This window comes from Gopherus evgoodei, chromosome 1 (assembly GCF_007399415.2).
Source record: "Gopherus evgoodei ecotype Sinaloan lineage chromosome 1, rGopEvg1_v1.p, whole genome shotgun sequence".
Classification (NCBI taxonomy): Eukaryota; Metazoa; Chordata; order Testudines; family Testudinidae; genus Gopherus; species Gopherus evgoodei.
The window spans coordinates 240,507,396-240,523,244 of NC_044322.1; the positions used below are offsets into that span (position 1 = coordinate 240,507,396).

Below are 15,849 nucleotides of genomic sequence, written 5' to 3' on the forward strand. Positions count from 1 at the left end.
AACTGTAGGCTTTTGGGAGAATGTCGTAATCTCTCTGCAAAACGCCTTGCAAATCAATGGCATTATATAAATAACTTAATGAGTGAGTTGTACAGAAAGGTGAGCATATATCATGTTATTGTGAGCAGTGAACCACTTGTTAAATTCCAAACACTGTAGTCCTGTTACTATGTTGCATGCAGATTGTGAGCATTAAAAGAGTTGGAAAGAGAAAGCAGGGAAGGTGGAATGGCTGTATGCAAACAGCAGACTGAACTTTCTGTGAAATGGCCTTACAAAGTTTCCTTCTCTGCACATTCCAAAGACTCTAAATACAAGAGACCCTAGAGCATTAATCTGCCTAAATTTTGAATCCCCATTTAGTGTTACAGGATGATCTGGTAGAGACACCTATTATTAAGGCTGCACAACACTTTTGCCATTGATAGTTTCCATTTTCAGTTCCTTGTATCTTTGCCAAACTTGCCATAAGAATTGAAATTTTCCATCTTTGTGCTCTATCTCAGGCTGCAATTATTTTGGTAGTTTCTGCAAAAGTGGCTCAAACGCCTAAGGGAAAATACATGGTTTTGCCAATGTTAAATTTTTCCAACCATTTCTTTGAAGTGCTCTGCTGCCTCCAGGATTTGGAGTAGGAGCTTGAATTTAACAATCAATGATCCTGTCATCAGAAATATGCCTTTTGTTGTCCCCATGAAAATACATCCAGATTTGGCAGTCAGAAGCCTCTGAAAATTGCTAATGCTCAGTAGAGATTTTAGTGGCAAACCTCTAACATTTCATCTTCATTGAGAATGCTCCAGCTCCACACATCTCCCTAACATGCCAGGTGCATGGGCATGTTCCAGGCACAGAGCTAGAGTTCAAGTTGGCAAGATTATGCAGCAATGACAGCTACAGCTGCCACCCTCTTCTTTGGCCTAGGTGAGATGGGGTATGGACCAGGAGGAGACTGAGTTAGTCTTATTTCTTCTCCTGACTGGTATTAATTATATGTACTTTACACTTTTTTTTTTTATTTGAGCCAGGCTTCTTAACTCTTTGGTGGCAGGAAGGTATCATTCTTCCATTTTACAGCTGAGGTAACTGCGAGGTTGCACAAGGACATTTCTAGCAAAACTGGATATAGAACCTGGGGCCCTAAACGGTATAGAACAGAGCGTGCAGCAGGGCTTTAAGTTACTTTTGTGCATCCCAGATTCTGGGCTATTTAAGGCACCAGCCAAGACACCCATATAAGCAAGAGCGGTTAGCAGCCCTAACTTAGCTGAGTGTTACCTAGTTGCTTACGGGCTTCTCCATAGCCCAAAATTGCTGAAATGCCCTGTGGTCTGGCCGCTACATTGCTTCCCCCAACATTGGGCACTATGAGGTAGATGAAATTCAATGCTGATAAATGCAAAGTAATGCACACTGGAGAACATAATCCCAACTATATATACAAAACAATGGGGTCTAAATTAGCTGTTGCCACTCAAGAAAGGGATCTTGAAGTCACCATGGATCGTGCTCTGAAAACATCCGCTCAGTGTACAGCAGCAATCAAAAAAACTATCAGAATGTTAGGAACCATTAGGAAAGCATAGATAATAAGACAGTAAATATCATAACACCACTGTATAAATCCATGGTGAGGCCATACCTTGAATACTGTATGCAGTCCTGGTTGCCCCATTTTAAAAAAGATATATTAGAAATGGAAAAGGTAGAGAGACAACAAAAATGATTAATAGAACAGCTTCCATATGAGGAGAGATTAAAAAGACTGGGACTATTCAGCTTGGAAAAGAGACAACTAAGGGGGGATATGGTACAGGTCTATAAGTGAATATGGAAGTATTATTTACCCCTTCACGTAACACAATAATCAGGGGTCACCCAATGAAATTAATAGGCAGTAGGTTTAAAACCAACAAAAGGAAGTACTACTTCACACAACGCATTCAATCTGTGGAATTCATTGCCAGGGGATGTTGTGGAGGCCAAAAATAAAACTGGTTTAAAAAGGAATTAGATAAGTTTATGGAGGACAGGTCCATCAGTGGCTAGTAACCAAGATGATCAGGGATGTAATCCTATGCTCTGGTGTTCCGAAGCCTCTGACTGCCAGATACTGGGACTGAATGACCAGTAGTGTTACCAGATGTCCTGATTTTATAGAGAGAGTCCCAATATTTGGGATTTTATCTTGTATAGGTGCCTATTACCCCCCACACCCTGTGCCCAATTTTTCACACTTGCTGTTTGGTCACCTTAAACCCCTTTTTTGCCAGTGAGGGGAAGCTGCCCCATCACAGAACTTTCCTAGAGAACAACTCTGCCCTTCATTTTAAAGCAGTAGATAAGGATGCAGGAAATTCTGAGTTGTATTCCTAGCTCTGCTACAGACTTCATATATGATATTGGACAAGTGTATCATCATGCATATGCAAAAGGAAGTCAAATTGCAGTTGCATTAAAACATTTTACGTGCTGATGGCTTTCATTGTCACATTTTCATGAGGTTTTTTATATTTGCTGCTCTTACAGGTGAAGATTGCATATGTGAACTTTGTTAATCACTGTTATGTGGACACTGAGGTGGAAATGAAGGAAATCTATGCTAGTAACCACATTTGGAAATTATTTGAGAACTTCCTTGTTGATATGGCAAGGGTAAGTTTTATGATGCGTTGCATATTACAGTATGCACATTTAAGATAGCTAAATGGGCAATAACTTTTCTGCTTGAACTTCATATGTTCTATTAACCATATTTTCAAATGGATGAGACAGTGAAATGAATGAAATCCTCTTTAATGGTGCATAATTTCGATTACAATTTTCTTACCATTACTTAACCTGTTGTATCTCAAGCACTGCCATCCTTTTAACAAGGCACATCAGAACCCTGGAGATCCTTTTCATTTTTTTAAGATAAAGGTATAAACTGGATTTGGCTGGGTTGTGGATGTGGGAGACTCATTGTATATCAGCAAGATCAATTTCATAATTACTGTGGTTCTAAGAGCATTTATTACACATCATTATACAGGTCATTAAAATTGCAATTGTCCTTGGCGCTCCTGTGCTCTCTGTGGATGGTAGGGCTCACAGGGCAAGAGACTATACCCTTGGTTGGTCACCTCAGCTAGCTGATTTATCCTACTGCCATCACTATCTGCCCTTTTTCATGTGCAGCTTCTTGACAAAAGTGGCAATTATAGTTCCACACTTTTTCAAGCTCCTAGCTCTTACTGCCTAAAACAATCTATGGCATCAGACTACATGACACTGTCAGTTAGTACTCTGAGCATTATGTGAAAGCCTAGGTTTGGAGCCTAAAGGAGTTTCCTGGGCTATGTCTGTACTACGGACCTCACAGCAGCACTGCTGTAGCACTACAGCTGTGCCACTATAAGGTCTCCTGTGTCACCACTCTGTGCCGGCGGGAGAGAGCTCTTCTGCCAGCATAATTAAGCCACTGCCACTCATTGGGGGTGGATCTATGATGGCAGGAAGTGTGTACCGCCGCCAAAACACTGTCCACACTGGCACTTCTGTCGGTGAAATGTATGTCAATTGAGGGATGTTTTTCCCACCCCTGACTGACAAAATTTTACTGACAAAAGCTCTAGTGTAGACATAGCCTTGGTGTCATCGTACTTGCCATTTAAGTACATTAAGAATGGTCATAACTGGTGGTCTCTGCTTATGAGAGGCCTAGGAGGTAGACTAACAGGTGTTTTTGCAAGGTTAGGAAGATTAAAATACACTAGCAGAGACACGGGGAAGCTTGTGTAACCCAGTGGTTTAGTGTGCGTTACATGCCCCCTTTCTAGAGACTGAGCCACATAAGTATAAGAGCCTAATGCTAATGGAGTTACTCCTTTAGTTGTAAGTGGTACAGGTCCATGCTTTTAATGCTCAAGGCCCTGGATTCAATCCCTGATGCTGAACAACTGTTTAGAGGTGAGAGCTGTTCTGCTTTTACAGCACAGCTCTAAACTGGGTGCCTGGCTTTGTCCTTTACATTTTATGGCACTAAATTCTCACTCCTTGTGTTTTCTTTAGCTTAAATTAAAAAAGAGGTGAAAGAACTGCAATTGAATTCTGCAGTGGGCTTTCACACCAAAGTAATAGTGCCTCATGAAATAGTTTCTTTGAAACCTATCAGCAGAAAATGGCACACTCCTGTAGTTAGCACGATTTATAGCCTAGAGAAGAATAAGTTCAGATATTTGTGCAGTACAATAGGTGCTCGAGCCTCTTCACCTCTCTATGAAGCAGACAAATCGATTTTTATTTATTTATTTTTTTGCTTAGTGTTTCAGGGAACAGGATAATGTGGCTATGTCTGTGTGCTTCTCTCTTTTGGAAAAGGCCATCAGTAATGAGACCTCTGCAAACCCTACACAGCTGCTGTCTGTCTTGTTTCTGTAGCTGTTCCTACAGTGAGGCCCCTTCTGGGCAATCCAAGATCAGTTGAGAATGAAGATCAGAATCTTTGCTGGAGGGAATTCTAGGCTTTAACCTCTCTGACTTACAGCCAGCAGCACTTTCTTCTGTTTAATCTCTTTCCCTCTTATCTGACATGGTGCAATTCTGACCCTCCAGTAGCAGCATCCACAAACCTCTCTTTGCTTTAACTCCGTAATAGGACCATTTTTTATAGAAGCAGATGTATATAGGGAGGCACGTCTCTACACATTCTGCTACTCCAACTCAGAGACTTTCTTGGGCAGAGAACACCCATCGCGTTAAATTGTACCAAATGGTGTAGAGGTATGGACATCAGATAGAGGTATGATGTGTGGCACTATCAAGCTCATTTGCACTTTGTCCTCTGATAAGAGAAATTAAACTCCAGCTCTTCAGAGAGGAATTGTGAGTGTGTTGTTAATGCATTGTGCTGCCTAGCCCACCAACCATCCCTTTATTCTCTTTTGGGTGTGCCCCCCAAAAAAAGAAGGGCAAAAGGGCACTTTTGTGTTGCTCTCCTGCAAAGCCCTCTGGGTAGCTGCCTGATTAGTTCCTTTCATTTCCTGGTTAGTAGCTCCTTTTTCTTTTTCCCCATCAGCTAAAAGAGCATGTCAAAAATGCTCTCTTCTGTTCCATGGTTCAGCCAGGCCATCTGGGTAACCAAATTTTCAAAGTTGTTGAGTGTATTTGTTGAGACCTGCTTTTCGGGGCTGAGGCAGTGTCCACATGTTGCAAATACATCAGCTTTATGTAGCCATCAGAACTATTAGAAGGCTCTTAGCTTCATGAATGGATATTATGACAGCTCTCAAAATAGTTTAGAAAGAAGAATCCTTTGATCATCTATGTTCCGTGAGCTAAAAGAGTTGCTGTTGGAGGGAGGTAGGTAGGGAAATGCTTTTCTTTTAGCTGCTACAACTGCCTGTCAATGGTGAGCCTGGGACCTAGGAGTCTGTGTTGTTAGAGAGTGCTAAGGTGGAAGATGGCTAGTGGTATCCTCCGGCTGGATTTCTTTCTTTTTCCATTTGAGATGTTGATCAGCTTTGTTATTGGATTCAAGATCCAGTAAAGGGTGAGAGATAATAAGGGGTGAGGGAGGATCATAGGATTGCCATTCTGTTATGAGGCCTGTGATGGAATAAGATGGACCCCTTCAATGGCTTTCCAGCAGTGCTTTCCCCCACTTGTCTAGAAAATCTTCAAAGCATTTTGTAATTTAGTTTTGGCAGTTGGTAAAATCGCCATGCCAACACCGTGCAGCTCCCTGTATTCCTGTTGGGATCCTGAACGTTGAGCCTCAGAGCTACTGGTTCCAGCAGAAATTGGCTTGCAGCTTAATTAAAGGCAGAAGCACATCTAGATGGATTTAGGTCTCTGATCTTTTCAAAAAATTTTGATTAGTAACTCAACCTTCATTTACCTCCACTAGAGCTGTGGGAAAAATGTCACACCTCTACTGACACTAGTGGGTTTATTATCTCACTTTTATGATATAGCTACTGTTGCTTTTCTGTCTACATAACCATTCCCATTCTTGCTGTTGGGGAAAAAACACTACACGCGCTCTGTGCCTTGCTGTTTTTGTACATTAAAATCAAGCAAGCCTTTTCCAGGGTCCTTCATGCCTCTGAGTTTTACCTTGCTCTCTGAAGACTCCCCTAACTCATAGACTTTAAGGTCTGAAGGGACCATTATGATCATCTAGTCTGACCTCCTGCACAATGCAGGCCACAGAATCTCACCCACCCGCTCCTGTAACAAACCCCTAATGGCCTCATGCCTATAATGTGCCTTGTATTGTCCACTCACATGGTGTTCTACTCAAAATTTATTTGTATTACAGTAATTTTTTTTTTAAGTAGTGTCCCTATAGGTGCTCCACTGTAGCTGTACTTGCATTCCTGTGCTGCTGATTGGAGAACTTTAATAGCAGTGTCCATTCGGCCTGCACATGCATTGGCCCTCTCATTGTGCTCTGCCATGAGGCTAACCAGCATTGGGTGAGCAAATCCTCCACAGTTCCTTCTCACCTGCTCCTGGCTTTTAGATGTCAGTTTATTGGATCATTAACCCACTAAATACTTGCTAATCAATCTTTTAATTTCTTTTGTTGCTATTACTTAGGGCTGGTCTATACTACCTGCCAGATTGGCGGGCAACAATCGATCCAGCGGGGGTCGATTTATCACATCTAGTCTAGACGCGATAAATCGACCTACGAGCGCTCTCCCATTGACTCCTGTACTCCACCAGACCAAGAGGCGCAAGCGGAGTCAACGGGGGAGCGTCAGCAGTCGACTCACCACGGTGAGTAAATCTAAGTACATCAACTTCAGCTACCTTATTCATGTAGCTGAAATTGCGTAACTTAGATTGATCCCCACCCTCTGTGTAGACCAGGCCTTAGTTTCCTTTGGGTTTCTTTCTTTATTTTTTTATTTTAATTTTTATTCACCTGCCTCCCTTGTCTGGGGACCATCTTGGGCCAGGGTATGCCCAGTTCACTGGACTTAAAGAGGTGTTTCAACTTCAAAGAGGCCATCCCAGTGATGGATGGACACCCTCATTGTGTTTATTGCCTTGGGGAAAACCACATTCCCCAGAAGTATGGTTTCTGCCGGCACATGAAACTGTGGTCCCAAAAGGACTGAGAGCTGAGGCTTAAACTTCTAATGGAAGCAGCGCTCCAACCATCTTCAGATCTGCATCAAGATTCACCCAGGCGGCAAGAGTCTTCATCACTGCCTTCTACATCTAAGGATAGTGAGCATACAAAGGCAACTATGAGTCACTCATATAAGGCTTCTAAAAAGAGAGCTGTGAATCCCCAGAGCAAGCCCTGAACCAGCTGAAAAAGATCACCAGCTCCTTCGGTATCATCAGGACTGACAGCACCGAAGCCATCCAAATGTGGATGGAGCATGTTGGGCTGCCTAACAACCCAATGGGCATAGGCAATGAAACATTACTGGTTGGCCATGACAAGGACAGAGACCTTGCTTTGGGGAAGACTCCATTAGTGTGGACAACAGCATTGGTACCATCAACGATACCCCAAACACCGTTGGATCATTTAACCCAGACCACATCACCAACTCCATCAGCATAGTCATCCCAGCACTGACAACCACTACTGGTACCTATGGCACCACAAGACTTCAGATACTCGAGACCTTACCGGGGCTCTGGAACCGAGTCTGCCTCAGACTCCAGATTCCCGTTTGGCATTGGACCGTGCACCCCTATTGTCCAGAGAGGAGTCAGACAGTGAGCAGGAGAGGTGGACTCCCGTCGCTCTCTCCATGCACCTTATAGTGCTCATTACCAATCTGGACCTCCTCAGCCGTACTGTCCATCTGATTCTCAGCCTCCCTGGTATGAACAATAATGGTTCCCACTATCCTAGTGGTCTTACTGGGATCCAATCAGACAATAGACATTGTGCCTCCCAAAGTTCTAGCATGGCCCACTAGGAACCTATGAAGTGCCCTCAAGAGGTGATGGAGGAACAGGAGGCTGATATTGAGGAAGAAGTTACACCTTAGACCAGGCCTGCACAACTCGTAAAGTGGCGAGGGCCATATTACTCCAAAGAAAATAGCTGAGAGCTGAACCCCCACCACCCTCCCCTCAGTGCCGCCGCCCGCCGCCGAAACACCCCTCCCCCAGCACTTGTGTAAGCAAGCAAGATTAACCCTGGCGGCGCCTCCTGCTGGTTTTCTCGGGAATTAGCTCATCCAGCCGTTGGAGCGCCCTCTGCAGGCCAGTGTCCCACTGCTGCTGACCCCTCCCAGACCCCGATGCCCTTTGATCTGGGATGCTGCTTGTTGCGTCCCTCCTAGTCAGTCCCCCACCCACCACTTGCCTCCTTTCATCTCCTCCCTCCCCTGCCAGAAACCCCCATGCCCGCCCCTAGAACCCCTGCTGCATCACTGCTCGCCTCTTTGCCCACCCGCCTCTTGCCCACCTTCTCGCCTCCGACTCGCCGCTCACCTCCTCTCCCCCTCAAGTATAAAGCCTCATTCAAAGACCCAGGGGTCACTATATTACTGCACAAGTACCCCTGGAATCTTTAAGTATGTGGATTTCAGAGTAGCAGCCCTGTTGGTCTGTATCCGCAAAAAGAACAGGAGTACTTGTGGCACCTTAGAGACTAACATTTATTTCAGCATGAGCTTTCGTGAGCTACAGCTCACTTCTTCGGATGCACAGAACGGAACACACAGACAGGAGAGATTTATGCATACAGAGAACATGAAAAGGTGGAAGTATGCATACCAACAGGAAGAGTCTAATCAATTGTGATGAGCTATCATCAGCAGGAGAAAAAAAACTTTTAAAGTGATAAGTAAGATGACCCATAGAAGGTGTGAGGTGAACTTAACTTAGGGAAATAGATAGGGAATTAGTGTAATGACCTAACCGTTCCCAGTCTCTGTTTAGGCCTGAGTTAATTGTATCTAATTTGCATATTAATTCGAGTTCAGTAGTCTCTCTTTGGAGTCTGTTTTTTGAAGTTTTTTTGTTGCAAAATTGCCACCTTCAAGTCTGTCACTGAGTGGTTAGAGATGTTGAAGTGTTCTCCCACTGGTTTTTGAATGTTATGATTCCTGATGTCAGATTTGTGTCCATTTATTCTTTTGCATAGAGACTGTCCAGTTTGGCCAATGTACATGGCAGAGGGGCATTGCTGGCATATGATGCATATATCACATTGGTAGATGTGCAGGTGAATGAGCCCCTCATGGCGTGGCTGATGTGATTAGGTCCTATGATGGTGTCATTTGAATAGATATGTGGACAGAGCTGGCATCGGGCTTTGTTGCAAGGATAGGTTCCTGGGTTAGTGTTTATGTTGTATGGTGTGCGGTTGCTGGTGAGTCTTTGCTTCAGGTTGGGAGGCCGTCTATAAGCGAGGACTGGCCTGTCTCCCAAGATCTGTTACATCTCAACAGCCTCACAGTACAGGGCAAATGGTCCCCCCCATGAGGTGTCTTCACATCAACCTCCTTGAACTAAGAATGGTCAGGAATGTGTGCACTCACTTCCTTCTGCTGATCGGAGGCACACACACAAAGGTCATGATAAACAACATAGCGTGCATGTGCTACGTAAATCATCAAGGGAGCACCAGATCACCCTCCCTTTGTGTGGAAGCGCTAAAGCTGTGGAACTGGTGCATTTCCCACAGCGTTACAGTATTAGCAGCCTACCTACCAGGAGTGCCCAACATGACAGCAGTCACAGTTTCCCATTTGACTACAAGTGGGAGATGGGCTCAGTGATACTCCATGACTTATTCCTTGTCCCCTACGATGACGGGGGACACTGATGATAGACTTGTTCGCCATGTATCTGAACAAGAAATGCCCACGATACTGCTTGAGAGAAGACCTCAGACAGCACTGCTTAGGGGATGCTTTCCTTCTCTCATGGGACAAGGGCCTTTACACCTTTTCCCCCATTTCCTCTCTTACTGAAAGTGGTATTGAAAATAAAAAGAGAGAGAGAGCAAATGTCATACTGATTGCTCCTACCTGGACAAGACAGAGGTGGTACCATTACTGTCACAATTGGCAACATGTCCACCAATCCCTCTTCAACTTGCTTTGTAACTCCTCCCACAGAACGAAGGTGCACTCTCTGTCATCAACCCATAGATACTGCAGTTCAAGGCCTGGCTCTTTTGTGGTTCCAACATGTAGAGAGATCCTGCTCTGAGGAGGTACAGGAAGTCTTACTACACAGCAAGAAACAGACTATCTGTCGTACTAACTTACAAAAGTGGATCAGGTTTAGTACCATTCCAGACATATTACCCCGGCATCTGCTACTCTACCACTAGTCTTAGACTATCTATTAACTCGCTCAGGGTACATTTTAGCAGTAATAGTGAGTTTTCACCAACAAAGAGAAGGGTACTCAGTCCTCTTCCATCCAACTACAAAGAGGTTCCTTAAAGGCATAGCAAACCTCTTTCCCCAACCCAGACATCCTACTTCACCATGGGACCTGAATTTAATATTAAAAAGACCGACCAGACCATACTTCAAACCCATGGCCACTTGTTCACTCACGCAACTTTCAGTGAAGATGGCGTTTCTGGTCACCATCACCTCAGCGAGAAGGACTGAGGAGATAGCAGCTCTTATGACACCCCCTCCCTCCCATTTACCATGTTCTGTCCTGACAAGGTTATGCTAAGACCATGCCAGAAATTCATCCCTAAGGTGACTTCAGCCTTTCACATGAATCAACTCATTCGCCTCCTGACCTTTTATCTTAAACCTCAGCAGGATAATAGGGAAGTCATTCTACACACACTAGATGTAAGGAGAGCCCTGACTTCCTTCTTGGACAGGACAAAGGCTTTTAGGAAATCTCCTAGGCTTTTCCTCTCCGCTGTGGATAGGTCTGAAGGTGCAGTGGCATCAGCCCAGAGACTCTCTAAATGTGTTGCGAGTGTTGTGTTGTGAGGCTCGCAATTTAGTATCTCCACGTGCAATCTGTTATCCGTACCCACTCCACAAGATTGGTTTCCTCCATGGTCACCTTCTTCAAGGATGCCCCCATCCCGGAAATCTTCAGAGCAGCTACTTGGGCATCTGCGCATGCCTTTATGGAACCCTATGTCATCATGATGCCGATGCTAGATTTGACTCCGCAGTATTATTGTCCGTAGTAGACTCAACTCCGAAGTGCCAGCCTTCCATGGGGGATACTGCTCTGGAGTCACCTAGAGTGGAGCACCCATTGGGATGCTGCTTGAAGAAGTTACTCACCTTGTGCAGTAAAGAGAGTTCTTCAAGATGTGTCCTGCTGTGGGTGCTCCATGACCCACCCTCGTCTCCTCTACTTCTGAGTTCTTATCATGGATTCTGCAATAGAGAAGGAACTGAGGAGAGTTCGCTTGCGCAATGCTGGTTAGCCTTGTGGCAGAGCACAAGAGAGAAACAGCACATGTGCAGACTGAACAGATGCTGCTACCAAAGTTCTCTGATCAGTAGTAATAGGATGCAATCACATCTGCAGTGGAGCACCGATAGGGGGACACATTTTGAAGAACCATTGTTACTGCACAAGGTAAGTGACTTGTTCATCTCCCAGCAATGACTGGTGCTGTTTGAAGTCTCCATAAACTTCCTTTCAACAGTTCAGAGTTTCTGGCTTATAAGGTTCATGTGCCGCTACAGTACTGCATAATCAGAAGGATGGATGGCCTGACCTGGGATACAGGTCTTTATGCTCTTACTGGCCCTGCCAATGAGTTTTTCTCTGTGAGAGTGAGCAAATCACTTACTCTCTCTGTTCTTCAGTTCCCTAGCTATCAAATCTCCTCTCCCATAAAAAAAAATCCTCAATTTTTTTACCATAATAAATGTATGCAGCATAAAATGATGGATGTTGTCTTCTAGGATGCTGTACAGAAGTTGAATCATTCCACATTCTTTTACAGCCCATTAATTGGCCTTAAGAAGTATTTCAGTTCAGCGCCAACCCTCTCCCAATGTCCTCCTCTCCTCTCTTCTCCTTCTTCCTTCCCTTTTGCACATGTTTTACACTTAACACCATGACATGATGAATCTACCATGTAGCTCACCTGGCAGAGTGGGTGGGTCTTTGACTGTTTTTGCAGTTTTGTTCCTACGGAGGCTGCTGCTGGCAGAACAGATGGGATTTTGCTTTTGTTATGTCTGTGCTTGCTTTCTACTTGTCCTTTTTGTTTGCTTATTTGGTTTTGGTTTTTAAAACTCTTCCTTTGAAGGAGTTCCATCTTTCCCATCTGGCTGTAATAATTTGAAACCAGCTCCAAATTCAGCACCACTGATCTTTCTCACTCTTCTAATATAGTAGGTTTATCTTTCCATCTCTCTCTAAAGTCTCCTCCAACCCACCTGGAGGAGTGATCCTTTTTCCTCCTGAGTCTGTCTAGATATGTAAGATGGCATATGATGTGTGGGCCTACAGGAATGACCAGTGTTATCCAACAAACTCCTTTGTTTCATGGTGAGGGAAAGAGTAGCCAACTCAACTAGAGGATCTAGTTCAGGAAAGGTAGGGATCAGGAGGGAGTGGAGCTCCCAGGAACAAAGATAATTAAACAGAATACAACTTGACCACAAGGTAGGTATCTTAATTTTTATATTAAAAACATAAAAAAATCAACATTTTTGAAAAAGGATTAAATATCAATACTGTGTGTGCATGTGTGTTTATCTTTTTAAAATGTTAAAAGATCACAGGTAAACAAAAACTAATATTTTCCTTTTCATTTTAGGTTTGCAACACAACTACAGACCGGAAACATGCAGACACATCTTTGGAGAAGTATGTCACTGAACCAGTAATGAACATTGTGAGTGGCTTCTTCAGTTCTCCATTTTCAGATAACAGCACCAGCCTCCAGGTAAGAACAAGGGAGACTGCAACAAATATGTAATTCAGATCATTAATGAGTCTTCTTCCACTCGCTGGAGGGGAGTGCTGCAACTTTCTTTCCTTCTTTATTTCCTCTCCCATTCCTCATGATTCGCACTAGCAGTGTAATCCCTCTTGTAAATATGCCCTTGACAAATTGTACTCCTGATGACCCTGATCCAGCAAAGGACTCTCTTTCCACAGAGCTTCACATCTGGCTTTTGTGATTTCATTGGGCCTTTGTATGACTATCTCTTTGCAAGATCGGGGAACTTTTGTTTGTGCTTCTAATAGAGGAAATCTTTGTGGCCCAAGTTAGAAAGTTTCCCACATGTTTGGGACCCGAGAATCTCCCCATTTTTTTCTGCAGTATGCTATTTTGTTTCATATCAGTGGGAATTTTGATTGATTAAGGATTGCATGGTTTGACACTCTATAAGAATGCTAAACTGGTTTATTTTGCATGCTGTACTGAAGAGTGACGATGATTTAATTGAGTTCTAATTTGAGTATAGAGGCTAAAAGTCATGCATGTAATTTATGTGGCGCATAACTTAGGGTAATTATAAGGATGATTTTCAGTCTAAAATTAGCAGTTTACCTTTTTGTTTTCAGACACATCAGCCAGTTTTTATCCAACTGCTTCAGTCTGCTTTTAGAATTTACAACTGTACCTGGCCGAACCCTGCACAGAAAGCCTCAGTGGAGTCGTGTATCAAAACTTTGGCCGAAGTGGGTATGTGCCAAATTTTTATTTAATTATTCTTTACTGTGTTTTAAATAAGCCTGAGTTGGGATCCATTATTTTTTGGGTTGTAGCATCCTGGAAATCAAGGCACTGATACTAGAAAATTGTTGTATAATTTCATAAGAACAGCCATACTGGGTCAGACCACAGATCCATCTACCTAGTATCCTGTCTTCTGACAGTGACCAATGCCAGGTGCTCCAGAGGGAATGAACAGAACAGGTAATCATCAAGTGATCCATCCCCTGTTGCCCATTCCCAGCTTTTGGCAAACAGAGGTTGGGGACACTATCCCTGCCCATCTTGGCTAATAGCTATTGATGCACCTATCCTCCATGAATTTCACAATGTAAGTCTCAGAAGCTCTGATTTTCAAGTCTCATTTCTTCCCTCACTTAGATCCCATTCAAGGGGGTTGTTCAGGTGAATGGTGGTGTTCAGTGATGTAAATGAAAGTAGAATCGGACTCCAAGCAGGTGGTATTCATCTACGCTCTGGGCTAGCGCAACCCATTAGGCGACCTAGGCGGTTGCCTAGGGTGCTAACATATGGGGGCTGGCGACCGTGGCTGCCAGGTCTTCAGCCACCCCGGTCGTTGGTGGTAGGACCTTCTGCTGCCTATGTTGGGGCGGCATTTCGGGGGTGGGACCTTCTGCTGCCTCTGTTGGGGGCCGCATTTCAGGGGCACCAAAAAAGCTGGCGGTGCTCCTGTCTACGCTAATACAATATGACATCATCTTCTCATATAGAAATGATCTTAAAATGTGTCACATCATAGGCATTCATGATCATTAAGGCCCTACCAAATTCATGGCCATGAAAAATGCATCATGGATTGTCTCCTCACCTGGCAAAATCTGGTCTTTTGTGTGCTTTTATCCTCTACCATGCAGATTTCATGGGGGAGACCAGCATTTCTCAAATTCAGGGATCCTGACCCAAAAGGGAGTTGCAGAAGGCTCACAAGGTTATTTTAGGGGGGTAGCAGTATTGCCACCCCTTACTTCTGTGCTGCCTTCAGAGCTGGGTGGCTGGGGAGCGGCGGCTGTTAGCCAGGCATCTAGCTCTGAAGGCAGCGCCCCACCAGCAGCATAGAAGTAAGGGTGGCAATACTGTACCATGCCCCCTTTACTTCTGCACTGCTGCTGACAGCGACTCTGCCTTCAGAGCTTGGCTCCCAGCCAGCAGCTGCCCCTCTCCACCTGCCTAGCTCTGAAGGCAGCGCCACCACCAGGAGCAACGCAGAAGTAAGGGTAACAGTACTGCAAACCCCATGCCCTACAATAACCTTGAGACCTTCCCACAACTCCTTTTTGGGTCAGGACCCCTACAATTACAACACTGTGAAATTTCAGATTTAAGTAGCTTAAATTGTGAAACTTATGATTTTTAAAACCTAATGACAGTTAAATTGACCAAAATGGACGTGAATTTGGTAGGGCCCTATTAATCATTGTAGACTCCATTCTGTGGTAAGGCACAGCCCATAGTAGTAGATGATGTATAGCTGTATCATCCTTGGAAACATCTCAGGGAAGGAATTGTGGACCAATCAACGAACATTCCCTCCTTTGTTCCCCTTTGCTCCTGGGAGATGTTAAGTTATTCCTCGCTTGACTCTCATGCTAGCTCAGTTGTTCTGGCCAGTGAGTTGAAACCAAACCCTGAATTTCCCTGACCGCTCTTTACTTTCCTGCTCAGGGAGAGGAATAAGCAGGTGTCCTTATCCTTTCACAACCCTGGTCCAGGTAGCCTGCCTAAAGGTGTACAGTGGATTCTTACTGCTCTGCCTGTACACATACTCCAAATCAGAATTTGGTCCTTAAGTCAACTACATAATTTAGTAGTACTGAGGTAGAATTCATTAAGGGCTAGAGTATTCAACCCTTACTCACTTTGAAACCAATGGGACTACTTGTGTGAATACATGCTCATCCGCAAAAGTATCCCCAGTCTAGCCCCAAACAAGTAAATGCTCCAGGAAAAAAAACCTATTAAATAATTAATCCGTAACAATTAGAAATTTTAAAAGGGTTTAAAATATCATGTCTGTGTCAAAGGAGAAGACTTTAAATTTTCTTCTGTAGGAGTTTAATCCTAAAGAAGAACTTTCACAGATATTTAGCTAACATTGGCAAAGGTTCAGTTTTAGGATTCAATTTCCACAAAAACATTATTTTAAAATCTTTTACTTTGTCACGGAAAAGATGATTTGATGGAGA

At 43.9% G+C, this 15,849-nt stretch overlaps 1 protein-coding gene across 1 annotated transcript in view; it reads left to right on the forward strand.

The window, feature by feature from the left end:
- The window catches only part of ITPR2 (inositol 1,4,5-trisphosphate receptor type 2), a 374,378-nt gene that overhangs the window by 177,807 nt on the left and 180,722 nt on the right, over window positions 1-15,849 (forward strand). The window contains exons 32-34 of the mRNA XM_030540942.1: window positions 2,530-2,655; window positions 12,740-12,868; window positions 13,495-13,615. Coding sequence (XP_030396802.1) covers window positions 2,530-2,655; window positions 12,740-12,868; window positions 13,495-13,615 — 376 coding nt within the window. The remainder of the gene's footprint in view (window positions 1-2,529; window positions 2,656-12,739; window positions 12,869-13,494; window positions 13,616-15,849) is intronic.